The sequence below is a fragment of the Falco biarmicus genome, chromosome 3, assembly GCF_023638135.1.
Source record: "Falco biarmicus isolate bFalBia1 chromosome 3, bFalBia1.pri, whole genome shotgun sequence".
NCBI lineage: Eukaryota > Metazoa > Chordata > Aves > Falconiformes > Falconidae > Falco > Falco biarmicus.
In genome coordinates this window covers 71,429,243-71,443,390 of record NC_079290.1, presented here as the reverse complement: position 1 = coordinate 71,443,390, position 14,148 = coordinate 71,429,243, and the positions used below count along the sequence as shown (strand labels likewise).

The 14,148-nt window shown below is 41.1% G+C and overlaps 1 protein-coding gene across 3 annotated transcripts in view; it reads left to right on the top strand.

Moving 5' to 3' along the window:
- Nucleotides 1-1,126: 1,126 nt before the first annotated feature.
- The window catches only part of TEX10 (testis expressed 10), a 59,667-nt gene continuing 46,645 nt past the window's right edge, over nucleotides 1,127-14,148 (top strand). The window contains exons 1-5 of one of the 3 annotated variants that reach the window (XM_056330437.1): nucleotides 1,127-1,237; nucleotides 1,599-1,736; nucleotides 4,561-4,749; nucleotides 5,528-6,234; nucleotides 11,897-12,140. In XM_056330437.1, coding sequence (XP_056186412.1) covers nucleotides 4,570-4,749; nucleotides 5,528-6,234; nucleotides 11,897-12,140 — 1,131 coding nt within the window. In that variant the 5' untranslated portion in view covers nucleotides 1,127-1,237; nucleotides 1,599-1,736; nucleotides 4,561-4,569. Of the gene's footprint in view, nucleotides 1,238-1,598; nucleotides 1,831-3,248; nucleotides 4,456-4,560; nucleotides 4,750-5,527; nucleotides 6,235-11,896; nucleotides 12,141-14,148 lie in introns of those variants that run through there. The other 2 variants (XM_056330438.1, XM_056330439.1) reach the window with 2 other exon arrangements.

Here is a 14,148-nt window from a genome sequence, read left to right as displayed (position 1 = left end):
TTACTTGGATTTGGTTATTTCTTACTTCCTTGGGTGCCAGAGGAGCACGCTGAAAATGGAAACACTTCTGTAAAATGGTTTGGACGGTACCTGGCAGAGTGCTGCTGTACTTCTCAAAGACAACTGGGAAAACTAAGTTTTCTGAATCATAAAGTGTATCCTTCTGGAAGCGTTTTCTGAGAATACGGTCTAACATAGCCTATTCAGTTGTTAGAGTTGTTTTCCCCTTCATTTTTTTTTTCCTCTGGTGCAAATAGAGGCTGCGGAACTATTATTTTGTTCTTGTATCTGCCTGTGTTTTGTGATGGCTTGGTATATTCTTATACTAATGGAAAACGGTGTATTTGTTCCAAAATATTTTTTAAAGATAATGTTTTACTTGTGCCAGAAGTGTAAAGTAAGGAAAAAAGGCAGTCTCTTTACTAATGAAGTTAAACAATGTTGCTGACTGTATTTAATATGATACATTGTTTCTGAGAGTAACAGCAAGGCAGTCATCTGGGGTCACCGGCGAATTAATAGAATTAAAACTTCAGCAATAGGATGAAAAAAAGAGAGAATTCATTTTTCTTTTAGTTTTACATGTTTTACTCGGGGACCAGAGACTTCGGGGAGGAGATTTTTAACGAAACCACAGCACTTCTGCTCCTCTAGAAGGCGGAAGGTGGCAGGTGGGAAGGGTCCTCCCGGGCGGGTGGGCGGGAAGGGGAGAGTTGGGAGGGCGCGGCGGCGATGTCTGCCCAAGACCGGCATGGGAGCAGCCTGCTCTCGCGCCGCTTCCCGCGCCCGCTGGGACCGGCCCGCCCCGGCGCGGGCGCCCGCCGCTCCTCCCGAGAAGCCGCGCAGCCGCCTGCCGCGGGCGCGGCGGCCTCTCCCGGTGCGCTCCCAGCCTTGCGGCGCGAGTCCCGCTGCTCGCTGCTACTGCCGCCGTGGTCCCGTTACCCCCCGCACCCCGGCACCGCTTCGGGGGAGGAAAGCCCCCCGGCACCGCTGCCCTCCTCCCCCCCCCCCCCGCCGCTGAGGGGCCGCCCGCCCGCGCTCCCCGAGCCCGTGACCCGGCGCCCGGGCCGGGGCTGCCGGTGCTGCAGGTGGCGCCAGCGCCCCGGCCGCGGCGGAGCGGGGCGGAAGGCTGCTCCTTCCCGCGCGGGGCGCTCGCTGGCCGCCGCCGCTCACGTGGGGCGGCCGCTTCCGGGCAGGTTGTCGGGGGCGGAAGGGTGCTCGCGCTGCCGCGTGGTTGGTGAGTGGCCGGCGCGGTGCGCGCGGGGCTCGGCGGCGCCGTCGGCGCGCGGGAGGAGGCGGCCGGCCCTGGCGGCGGCGCGGCGGGGGGGCGCCGGGCTCGCCTTGCCCCGCGCCGGCGGCCGCCTTTTGTGTGACCCGCCCCCTGCCCGCGCGCTCCTGCGCAGCGCGGCGGGAAAGCGCGAGCACAGCCGCGGGCGTCGTCCGCCGCCGCCGCCGCTCCGCCGAGCCCGCCGCCGGCCGAGCCCCGGGTTATCCCCCGGCGCGGCTGCGGGGGCTCGCGGGAGCCGAACTCGCGGCCTCCCCGCCGGGAGCCCCGGCACCGGGCGGGCAGTAACGCGCTCTGTTTGAACGCCCCTTAGAGCGACCGGCGCCGAGCGGGGGCAGCGGCCCGTCGGGAGCAGCCGGAGGATGCCCCGGGACCGTGAGGAGGGTCGCCTGCCGGCCTAGACCTGCGGGAGGAGCCGCCGCCTCTGCCTCAGCAGCGCTTTGGCTTCGGGGTATGGCGTTCGCGGCGTGAGGCGGCCTGTGGTGGGGTTGTGTGGTGACGGGGGATGTGCTGTCCAGCGCGGGAGCCCAGAGCGTTACCTGCCAGTAAGTATCGCCCTCGCTGGGACGGCTGGCCCAGGTATGACCCCTCGCTGGGAGGGCTGGCCCAGGTGAAGGCTTTATCGGATGAGGGGAGGTAGCGCAGGTACCTCGCCTTTCGGTTTCTCAGGTTTTTCCTGACTGCTTGAGCTTGTCAGCGTGCTGGCAGCGGGATTCCCTGAGGATACGCCTCAGAGCTGCGAGGGAGACCAGCGCAGGTGAAACAGTCGCTCCTTTGGTTCCCCTCAGCTCCCCGAAGCTTGAGGCCAGGGTGGCCCAGTGGCACCTGAAGCAGCTCCTGAAAAGCGCTGCGTGCAGCTTCGCCTTGCAGGGAGCTGGCATTGACTTCTATTGTAATGGTTTGGATTGTAAAACTGTAGTGGTGCGTAAACTCTGAGGAGCACTTAGCTCAGTCCTGTTGGAGGAGGGCCAGCTGAAAATGCAGTTGAAGTCAAAAGGCGGTTTCAGCAAGAAGTTTCATTAAAATATTTACGTAACTTCATAAGCTGTATACAGTTTTGCTTAATGTTTTGTTAGGTAGACACTCTGGTGTTTTCAAGGCTTTGGTTTTGTAACCGTTTTATCTCTGATTTAGCGCGGTACATCTGAATTGGAAAGGGATATGTTTAGATTTCCAATAAATCATTGCCAAAGTGTGCCATGCAAGGTAAACTGTGCTACATTGTTTTAGTAAGAGGAAAGCGTATTTTATAAGCCTCCTCCTTTAAAATAACTTCACTGACTTTGTTCAGGTGCGTGTGCACCTGTATTGTTAAGTTTTTAATGCTAATTGGAAGCCAAACGATTCGTCTCGTAGACTGAGGCTTGCTCAACATCTCCATGAAAGCAAGCTTTGTAAGTGGAAATAACGTGCATGTCAAAAGCTTCTAGCTATTTCTGCATGTCTTTCCGTCAAGTAGTAAAAATCGTAATTCTTTAATAAAAGATGCACATGGTAAAAATCAAAAGCCTGTGAAACCATAGTTGTTACAATTGGACACTAAAGAACTTTTTTATTTTGGCACCAAACCCCAAGTTTTTTTAAAGCCTTTTCAACTGATAGGTTACTTACGCTAAATGGTTGTACATATAGCTGTTTTAAGCTAGCATGCGAAAAGCGGAAATTAAGTTGTAGTCAGATGTTTGTATAATCAGCTGTTTAAAGTGTTTTGAAAGGATAGAAAATGACAATTGGCTTTAAAGCATTCCGTAGTGATCATCCTGATGATAAGTATATGAAGTACTGTACTAAGCACAAATTTACAGTTTGAAGTCCATTGGGAATATCAACTGTAGAATTCTATTTTCTAGAGTAAATGATGATTATATCCACCGTAAAAGAATCATTGTTTGGGATGTTTTATTTAGAAATTTCTGTGTTTAGTCAGCTGTATTGTTTGGTTTGTTTTGGTTTTTTGGTTTTTTTTTTCTTTTTTAGTTAGCATGGTCTTTAAAATCTGAATGTTGTGTTTGCAGCTTTTTTGTATAGTTCAGATTGTAAGAACGTGCAAAATCTAGTTACCCAAAGAGTAGTTTCAAAGGGGGAAGAAACAAAAAGTTTGTGTACCTGACAACATGGGCTTTATACTGTGTACAGTGGTGGTCTGGAATTATTTAGATTTCCAGCTCCATAAATTTCCTGTGATCATTAGAAAGTTGTGAGATGTTAAACCTCAACATCAGAATGGCTTTGTGCTTGTCTCCCCCTTAAAAATTGTAAGCAATCACTACAGCCACTTCTAGGAGTCATCAGACCTCGGATTCATGGTCTTAATTAACAGAAGTCTAGGCACAATTTGTGTCTGATGCTGAATGTTTTCACATCAGCTTCTGGAGTTTTGTTATGGATGAATTTAGAAATACAGAGATGAAGGGAAGGAAGATTAAATAAAGGAGCCTGTGGTGTATTGTTTGTTGGCGTGGATAGGGTTTTTTGTTTTGTTTTGGGATATTTTTGTAAGTCTGGTAGAATTAAGATTACTCTTATCAATACAGACATGTCAAAGCCAAAAGGTCATTCAGAAACTGAGGTCGGTTTTAATTTGTTTTATTTTTGCACATCTGGTATGTCTGTATGACTTCCGAGTATAGCTACTCATACTACCTTATCTCTTATGCCTTATAAATGACTTTGTTTTTCAGTGTCATCCCCCTCCCCCTTCATTTTTCTAGTTAGTGTTTTTAAATGTACAGGCTGACTTTTCAGTGTGTAGTGGAAGTTTTCTTAGGTTCTTGTATACTGTTGTTGTCAGTGAAAGCTGATTAAACCCATGATTTTACCTGTGTACCCATATAGATTATGCTGTTAATGATTGAATTGGTAAACAATGTACAAATTAAATGAAACAGTTTGCTGAGCTTCTTTGCCTTAACCAATAGTCAACTGTATAAAACATTGCTTTATTGGCAGGAACTTTTTAAAATAATAAAAACAAGAACTTAGCTGATAAGGCAGCGGAAGATGCAGCTACTTCAGTCATCTTTTCCAATGAAGTAGTTCTCAGAGCAGAGACAATCAAAGGAGCAGCAGAATGTTTTCTGGACACTAGAAGAACAACTGTGCTGAATCGGTCTGCATGTCTAGCCTAGCATCTTGTCTGAGGAGCGTCACTAGTTTATGCATAGGAAAAGGTGTGGAAACAGTAGCCTTTGTTAGGAAGTTGGTGCTCTCTGGTGGAAAAAATACTTGTTTGTAGTGTATTTAAACAAATTAAAATTCTGAATATCTTTTTGCAGAGAATCAGAATGACTAAAAAAAGGAAACATCAAGAAGATTTCCAGAAAGTGAAATTAAAAGTTGGGAAAAAAAAGCCTAAACTAGAGAATGCAACCGATACTACCTTCAAAACAAAGGCCATACAAATTCCTGAGCAGCTTAAAGAAGATGGAGTGCTTCCTACGCAAAATAGAAAACTTAACATAAAGGTATATTACATTCTGAAATGATGGAAAATTACTTGTCATTTATCTAGGCTTACTATGTTTACTAGAGTTTAGGGAAAAAAATCATTAAAAAATAAATAATGAAACCCATCAGAGTATGTGACTAGCCTCTTTCTTTGTTCTTGACAGTAAGCTGTTGCAGGAATTCAATGACTCAAATTCCTGGACCAGCGTATAACCCAAGGGGAAGTTTTTTACCAGTGCAAAAACTGAAGTTGCACACTGATTTAAGTATTGAGGATTAACATTCATTTTTTTAAAAAGTCTTGGCTCGTAACTTAAAGGCGTTGGTTTTTTTTAAAGTAGATCTCCTGAGACAGTGTTTTAAAAAATAGTGTATTTCTTTCAGTGGTGGTTCTGCTGTCCTTCCTTTGCGTCATCTTCTGTCTCTTGCAGCAATCTGCTTAAATTGAAGGAAGCTGGTGAGACTGAGATTTCATAGTTGTGCTTTTGAGAACAAGTGTGAGAGGACTTATTTTTGGTCATCCCTCTGTTAAGTCAGTAGGGTTGTACATAAACTTAAGAATGAGAAGTATCTAATTACCTGAAGGACAAACGTGGTGGCTTATTTTTCCTGTAATTGAATTTTGATGACTTGTTCATTGTTATGCTTTAAACTAATACTTGTTCTGAACATATTACACTGTTATGAACAGCAGTACATTATAAGAATAGACTGTATTTTTGAGTGTTGTAAGAAAAATGTGCTGGAGCTTAAAAGTAATAATGCTGGCAAGTATGTATGTTTCTTTCCTTTTAGGATCTGCTTTCACAGATGCATCACTATAGTCCTGGGGTTAAGCATAATGCACTCCTTGGGCTCAAAGATCTCCTGTCTCAGTATCCATTTGTAATTGATGCACACCTTTCAAACATAATAAGTGAGGTGGCAGCTGTGTTTACAGACAAAGATTCTGGTGTCAGAGGAGCAGCTGTTCACCTGCTGCAATTCTTGGCTTCAAAAATAAGAGCAGAACAGATTGCTCCGTTTTTTCCTTTGGTAAGTGCCCATCTATCCAGTGCCATGACTCATATCAGTGAGGGAATTCAGGAAGATTCATTGAAAGTCTTGGACGTTTTATTGGAAGCATACCCAGCTCTTCTCACAGACCGCAGCAGTATATTATTGAAGAATTTTGTAGAGCTTATTTCTCACCAGCAACTGTCAAAAAGACTGAAAAACAGAGAGAAACTTTCCTGGATGCTCTCTGTTAACCCAAATCGCAGAGTGACTTCTCAGCAGTGGAGGCTGAACGTACTTAGCAGGCTCAAGAAGTTTCTCCAAGCAGTGGTAGATGGATCCAGTGAACTAGAGGATGAAGGGCTTCAAGAACAGAAGGATAGCCCTCATTCTGCGAGGAACCCAATATGTATAAGTTGGAAGGTCCATGCAAATAATCAGCAACATGTACAGCTGTTTGAAAATGGTGGCTTACGACCAAAGATCAACTCATCATTTAGACTGAGGTGAGAAAATGTTAATTAAATTTAGGAATTAATGTCAACTGTGTGATCACAGTGTTAAACTCTTGTTTGTTGCTGCTGAAGAAAACGGTTTAATTCTAATTGCGGAATTGTCCCTTAGCCATATTTTAGGACACTTAGTGTAGTGTGCAGTCATACTGCAGTGGCTTGAAAATACGGAAATGCTCAGCAGATGACTGTGCTATGTGTATATCATGACTTTCTTGTTATCAAATAAAAGCTTTATTTTATGCAATTCAAAATAATTTTGGAAGACCAACTCTTAACAGGTGTTTTTGGAATGTGAACTGACGACTGCAGGTTGTTGCAGGATATCAAACAGACCTGTCATCAAGCAGGGAATTTCTTTATATTAAATGTAAGTTTGTTTCATACGCAGTGATAATGAATTTTACTGAAATTTTGTGCTTTTACTTTAAAGAGTCTATCATAAGCTTAGGAGTGTTTTTTGTGAATGTAGCTTCTTTTAAAAAGGACAGGACATTAAGAAGTATCTGGCTGTATGAAGTTCTGCTGAGTTTCTGATTCTAGATATTTGTAATCAATTCACCATTTTAATCTTCACCATGGATAAAAGGTACCTCATCTGACACATTGATGAATATGGAAGAACGCATAGTGTGTTTAGTCAGAGAAAGGTTTGTGTGCGTTTTAGTAGTAATCTAAATAGATGTGAGCTGAAGTTAAGGGAGAAATAACTAACCATCTTTATTTCTCTTCCTCCTTTCTGATTCACCCACTCCTCGAACTAGGGGGAAACCTCCCACCCCTCTTTATGGTACATGTATATGCATTGGCATCCTCATGTATATGCATTACTATAGGTGTTACATACCTGCTGGTAGGAGACCTGGAATGAAGACTTGAAAAACAGGAACTGATTAGCCATTACACAGCGCTTCTGATCCATAGATATCAAGGTGGTTTGAAGAGAAACCACAATCCTTGTTTTACTGCTGGGGGAGACTGAATAAGCGGTATAAAGTGGTTACACCAAATTCATCTAGGAGGTCAGTGGCAGGAAAAGGTATAAATCCCACTGCCTAATCCATTGCTATGTCTATCTCATATTCATTCTTTGAATGAATGAAATGCAGAAGAGGAGGTGTTCTTTTAATACCACAAGTGTTGGCCTGAATTAGCGGGTGTTTTCCATCTCTGTCATGGAGACACAGAAATGACCATTCTATTCCCACTCTGCTAGGCTTCCTCTTGGTAGATAGCATATTACTTTTGGTGTAGGTATAGGAAATTTATATTAAGCTAAGTAAAATGTGCAGCTTATTCTCAAAAGGGTTGTTAACATGGCATTAGAGTTCAGTCATTGTATCTGCTGCAAGTAGAAATTCAGTTGGAAACCAGAGTAGTGAAGCCCACTTGTGGCAGGGGAAAGTGTGTGGTGGTGAGCATGAGAAAGTCGTATGGACTTCATCTCTGCAGTGTGGACCACTGTATCTCAGAGGATTCTTGAGTTGTGCCCTGAATGATGTGCAGTGTGTGATTATACCATGCCCTGTAATAGCTGAAGATGCATTTAAGCTTTACATCTGGTGTCATCTGAATTGAATTCCGGTTTTCTGAGGAGCTAGATTTTGGTGAAACATCGTGATCCACTTGTGGTTATAAATACTTTCAAAAAGGCGTTTGCAAGCATGAGGAGGAGCCAGAAGAATAGAAGGAAACATTGCTGGAATCCAAGGCGAGATTGGCAAAGCAGGCTGATGGCAGCAGAACAGAAGAATGGAAAGAGAAGGGGCACCTGCAGAAGGTACTAAAACGTTTTATTGCATTTGTGCCTATTTTTGGTAAATTAATTTTGCACAGAAGGCCAGTACAACAGTGGCCATCTGTGAAATTCTAGAAGTGGAAGTTGCTGTGGTGGCTTTTGCATTTGCCACTGAAATATTTTTTAGTAATCTGAAAATGTTTAATTTTATCTCTTCCAATCCCAAGTATGGCCTTTTACAGGCGTTCCCAGGCCTCTGCTGTGGCTGTTAATGCAAGGACAGAAATTACTTCTAATAAGAGGTGCAAAGCATCTGTAATGCTCCTTGAGTACTGCCCAAATCTCAAACTGTATGTGCTTTTGTTTAAATAAGTCAATGCACAAATAGTCAAGTCCTAACTATAGATAGTGAGTTGGCCAAACTATAAGTAACTAATTGTGTGTGTGTGTTGATGGCTTCATCAATAATACTGCAAGTAAGCTTCATCTTTGTTCTTCAAAAAGTAGGCTTCCAAACACCACTAATAGTATGCTAAATTTTTAAAGTTCCTGTATGTTTTTAATCTTGCAAGTTTGATGGGTAGGAATGGCACCTAATTGATAACCTAGTGATATGGAAAGGGATTTTCAGAATCAGTTTGCAGTATTAGTGTTTATTAAAAAGCGTAGATTCTGAGCTTGGAACGCGAGATGATTCAACAATGCAAATCTTAAGACTTGTTTTCTGTTGTGTGCTGGGTCTTCCTACTGCGTGTGAATTAAAGATTACAGTGAATGAGGAGATTATTGAAATATGTGCCTCTGACTTTGCTGCTTTTTGCAAAACTCATTTCAGGTGTGGAAAAATGGAAAGCCTTCACAACTTAAATGTGGTGATACTAAGGTGTGTGATCTTTTTTTTTGAACTGGAAGTGGTGCTGAAGAGAAATGAGAGAGCTTCTGTTTCTGCTGAGAAAGGACAAAACGAAGCTGGCAGAGAAAAGCGAAGACCACTTGAGAGTCCAAAATGGAAGAAAAAGCACAGTGAATAAATATGTATATGGTGTGACCTGTGCATCAGATAGAAATGGAAAATGCAGTTCACTTGGTGTACTGGGTGTTTTCTTTGCTGCAATGGCAGCGTGTACAATAAAGAACAGTAACCTGGCTTAGGCTCTGAGCCGTAAAAACTTACTAACTTGCAATGACTTTTAGTATTTTAAGCAGCAGAAAGTTGTTCCCTTGTTTTCTGTTTCTTTTACACTTCCTCGACTTCCCTTTGCTGAATTTCTGTTCTCTTAATGTCTTATGGCAGGTATGTTAGTTTTCTTTTATTTGGTCCCGCTTTATAAAAATATTGGCATTTTGAAGAAAAATGACAGCTTAGGGGTACACAAATACCTTGCAGCTCCTCTCAATAGTATTTCATGCTGATATGAAGATAATATGCTTTTGTAATGATTCTGAAAGCCACTTTACCATTAAAAGATAGTGACCACAGATACGTGACAAAGAGCCAACACTTTAACATGAAACCTTCCCAGTTCCAGTGAGCCTGTATTGCTAAGGATATTGTTAATTGAATGGATACTGGATGGGTTACAGTAATGCTTTGTCATAATCTGTTACTGGCAATCAGATTTTATTTACCTTTTTTATTGTTGATCTTGAATATTTGGAGGCGTCTTGAGAGATAGGGGCATCTTTTGCAGGGGTATGTGAAAGCTATGCTAAGTATTCTTGCCCATATGTTTTTCAGCAGCTGGGTGGAATATCCCACTTGGCATGGATTCTTCCTTTTTTCCATCCCTTGTTTCAGATAAGTACTGGAATAGTTGTGATTGTTCTTGGTGGTGTACTTTTGTAGGAAGTGTGTTCAGGTGTGTGTTGCCAGCTTCTTGGTTTCCTGCACTATACAATGGGGAGATTGTTTTTGTATGCTCTAATTTCAGAGCTCTGCTGTAATATCAGGTATTATTTTCAGAGAATGATTAAAGATTATTACTTCAGGACTATTACTAATTACTGAGATTTCAGAATCTCAGCTGAGTGTCTAGTTCTGTCATGGCATAGCACTTACAGGACAGCCTAACTTTTTCAGTGACGTTATGGTCTTGGTGTCAACTGACTTGTCCAGTGGCACTTTAGAATTCATTGTGGTTATAACTGGAAGGTGAGATTTATCTACTGTGTCTTTAGATGACTGAGAGTTAAATGTTTAAGTTGCAACCACTTTAAATTCTCTTTATAGTCTGAAACTGGTGTCTTGCCTGCAGTGTCTGCAGCATAGACACAGCATAGAGCAACAAAATAGGGACAAATAAGCCAAATTACATTGACTGCATACATTGGTTGCTGCAGTTACTGCTAAGCTTGATAAAATTTTAAGATGTCTGATAGTTGTAGGAGGTACTAAAGATTAGATTTTTTTTTCTTATGACCAGGTACATTTCTGCATGTCCATTCTGTTTTGTGCTGGAGATGTAAATTCTTTCTCCCATCTTGCCTTCATTGAAAGGAACCTGCATTTGTCTCACATTTCCTTTTTAGTCCTTTGTAGATGTCTTCTCCCTGCTCCTTTTGCAAGTTTTTAATACCTGGGTTTGGTTTGTTTTAGTAATTTTCTTGCTATACCAATTTCAACCAGGGAGAAATGACAGAATACAATTTTCTATTATGTGCATATTATAGATAATCGCAACATCATGAGATGGGTAGCTTCATAGAAGGCTATAACTAATTGGATAATTTGGATACGACGGGATGACCAGGGAAAACTGATTTACCTCTTTAATCCAATATTAAATTTCAATATTTGTAAACAGAACTCTGCCTATCTGTGGAAGGAAAGCAAACAGTTTTTCAGATTTTATTTTGAGTATATACGTAAAGAAAAATCACCTGGAGAACACAATTGAAGTAGAAAGGAGTTTAACAGGAGGTTCAGTGTACCGATTTTATGTATATTAGGAAGTAGAATTATGATGGGAATTCCTTTCTGTGAGAAAACAAAATCATGGAAAACGATGTCAGAAATCATTGACTGAAAATATTGTTGATTTTTTTATTTCTTTCCTTTTTAAAATTAATTTTTAATTAAGGGCTCTGTATTGCTTAAAATTAGCAGGAGTTATTCAGGGTTTTCTTTCTTCTTTTTAAAATGGTTACAAATTACCTGCATTTATCCAGGAGCAGGATTTGGTCATTTGTGCTGATAATGCCTTTTGAAACAGTCTTTTAAGCAGGGGGGGAAGCCCTTGTTTTCCTTCCTTTCTTGGGAGATCTTCTTTTAATTTACACTGTCTCTTCATTTTTTAGTAATTTTTGTTTAAATTCATGTTGAGATCATCTTAATAATTTTCTAGCTAGTTGCTTGCCAGAGCATTATACTTAAACATCAGGTGAGAACTAAAGCTATACTTTTGCAGAATTAATTCCCCCCCCCCCCATTGATATGAACAACCATTATTTTTATTATAGCTGGAGATAGTTATTAACTGTAATAAACTTCATGCATTTGACAATACTTCGTAGTCAGTTTCATTATTTGGCTTCAAGGAGCTTAAAACGTTTTTTATTTTGTTGTGCCGAGTACAGTGAATTCTTATCTGCTGGTTGAAGGTGATAATACAAAGCGTATTTCTCCACTTCATAGACTTCACACATAACAATGGGGAAAGAAATACTGAAATCTAAGAAGTTGTTACAGAAGCACACAAACTTGCAGGGAGACTCGGGAGCAGGTTTGTTATAGATGGTTTGAACTCCCTTTTTTCCTTCTAGCAAGAAAGCAAGTAAACATTTAATGTATTAAAAAAGTAATTTTTCTAACTTTTCCTGTTATTCCAGAAGCAGGAAAGTGGTCTTACTCTAATCTGTTTGTAAAGGTGTGATCTTTATCTTTTATCTTTTTTTGTTTGTTTTGCTTTTTTCATTTAGGTCTCTGGCAAGTGTAATGGACAGTGCAGAAAAAGGCCTGTCCTCGGCTGAAAACTTAAAAGGTTTTATTGAGATAATAATTCCATTACTGATTGAGTGCTGGATTGAAGCATCTCCTGCACAATCAGCTCCCATTCTCGGAAACCTTTTGGAATCAGAATCTCAGCAGCTTATGCAGCAAGTGCTTAGTATAATACATTTATTGTGGAAACTCACAAAGCGACATGATGAAACATACAAAATGGTAAGGGAGAGGTGATCTGTGGCATAATAATGACAGTCCATTTTGTTTTGATTGGGAACTAGTGATCTGGTGATTGCAAGTAGTGGAAACATTTTTATTAAGAGGGAAGAAGCCTGGGTTTTGAGTAGAATTCGAGTTTGGATTTTGTCAAGTCTCTTACTGTAGAAAATCTTTTGAACTGAACAATGACTTCACTAATAGTCTCCACGAATCCTTCTTGACAAACTGCAGCACAAAAGGTTTTGAAACTGAAAGTGGTGTTGGAGAAGAGGAGCATTTTGTCTCCCTGATAACCTCTAGAATATAAATATGTACAACGTGTAGGATGGAGTTGTTTGTGCCTTGGTTTTTTTATGTGTTGAAAAATTTTACAGGGGTGGGGGTTGAAAGTGAACAAACCCTAAACCCTTGGAAAGGTAGGATCTTATACCACAGTTATCCCCTGTAATTGTTTGATGCAATCTGTATTGTGTCATGATTGATTTGATGTCTTGTGATACTACCAAAACCTCAATAAGAACTTTGGAAAATACCCTTGTTGCCCAAATTATTTTGTCCGTCTTTTGATAAGTGAATCACTGTATTTTTGTAGTTTTTGCTGCTCTTCCAGAGTTTTGCAAGCTGGAAAAATAACACACTTTCCATTTTGACTGTTGAGAGTAGGTAGAAGCAGTGTCTTGGCAGCTCTTTGTTTTACTAGTGTGGAGGACTGTAGGTCCATTTGGTAAACAAAAATCTGTGCATAGAATAATTTGTTGGAAAACATTTGTGGAATTAATTGCATTAGACCAGAGTTATCCAACATGCAGAGCCTGAGGGGTGGATTCAGTGGTTCTGAACAAAACACACCATTCCCCTTTTTCCTCTTCATCTTTTCTAGAGGGCCTCTTGGAAGCAGGCAGGTGGCCAGGTAAATACCTGGGCCCACTTACTGCCCCTAGCCTTTTTCTTTAGGGTACTGCAGAGATGCTGCCCTTAGCCATAGGGTGCCTGCATTTCGGTTACATGAAAGGAGTGCTGCTGTGTCAAGGTAGGAGCTGGGTTAGGTACATGCAGTTGCATTATGACCTTAGGACGTTTTGGCAAAAAAAATTGATGCCCATACAACTTTTTTTTTTTTGAGCATATTGTGGTTTAGATACTACATGCAATTTATTTTGTCTTTTATAGTCACGTTTATATATAAAAAATGTATTCAAATGGCTCAGTCTGAAAATGGAAGCTTTGCTGGTTTGATAGCCCTTGGGCTTACAGGCCAAAGTGGTTATTACAGACACTTTGGGAAACCACTTTGAATCTGCTTAGTGGAAACCTATTAATCTTTGAAAAAGTATAATGGTCATTCTTATTTGTAGAATTTTTTGAATATATATAAAAAATTATTCTATGTGACCAATTTGTTAGTAATGCATGATTTTTTTTTTTTCATGAGTTCTGCGGGACACTGTGGAACGGTGACTGTGGATGTCTGCTAACATATAAAGTAAAATTAGTTTTAAATTTTTGAAAGAGTCCTTTTCTCTAAGAATGGCCTTTCTACTGGGAAATGTTTTGTCAGTGGGCTTTGAATAAGTACACTAACAATGGGGAAGATAGAGAGTCAGAATACATCTTAATGGAAAACTTGGGACGGTCACTGCAAGTAAATCAGAGTTCACTCTGATAAATTGATACAAAAGCACACTTAATTCACACCTGTAACTCACTCAGTTTAATACTGCATATATCCACGTTAATATGTGCTAAGAAAATATACTGAATACAGTCCAGTCTGAATTAAACATTGCTTAACCTTGATTTAAATTATAATTTTTACCCCGTTGTTTTATGGACCTTCAGGTTCATGCACAGGCCTTCACATTTACATCTGAAAGTAAATCTGTATGAAAACATGAAACAGAAGCTAAAGTTCCTGGTTTTCATTGATTCCAATAATGGATTTTGGAAGATGATTGCATTGATGTATTGCACTTACTACCATGTGTTCTGTCATCTGCTTTCCTTAACA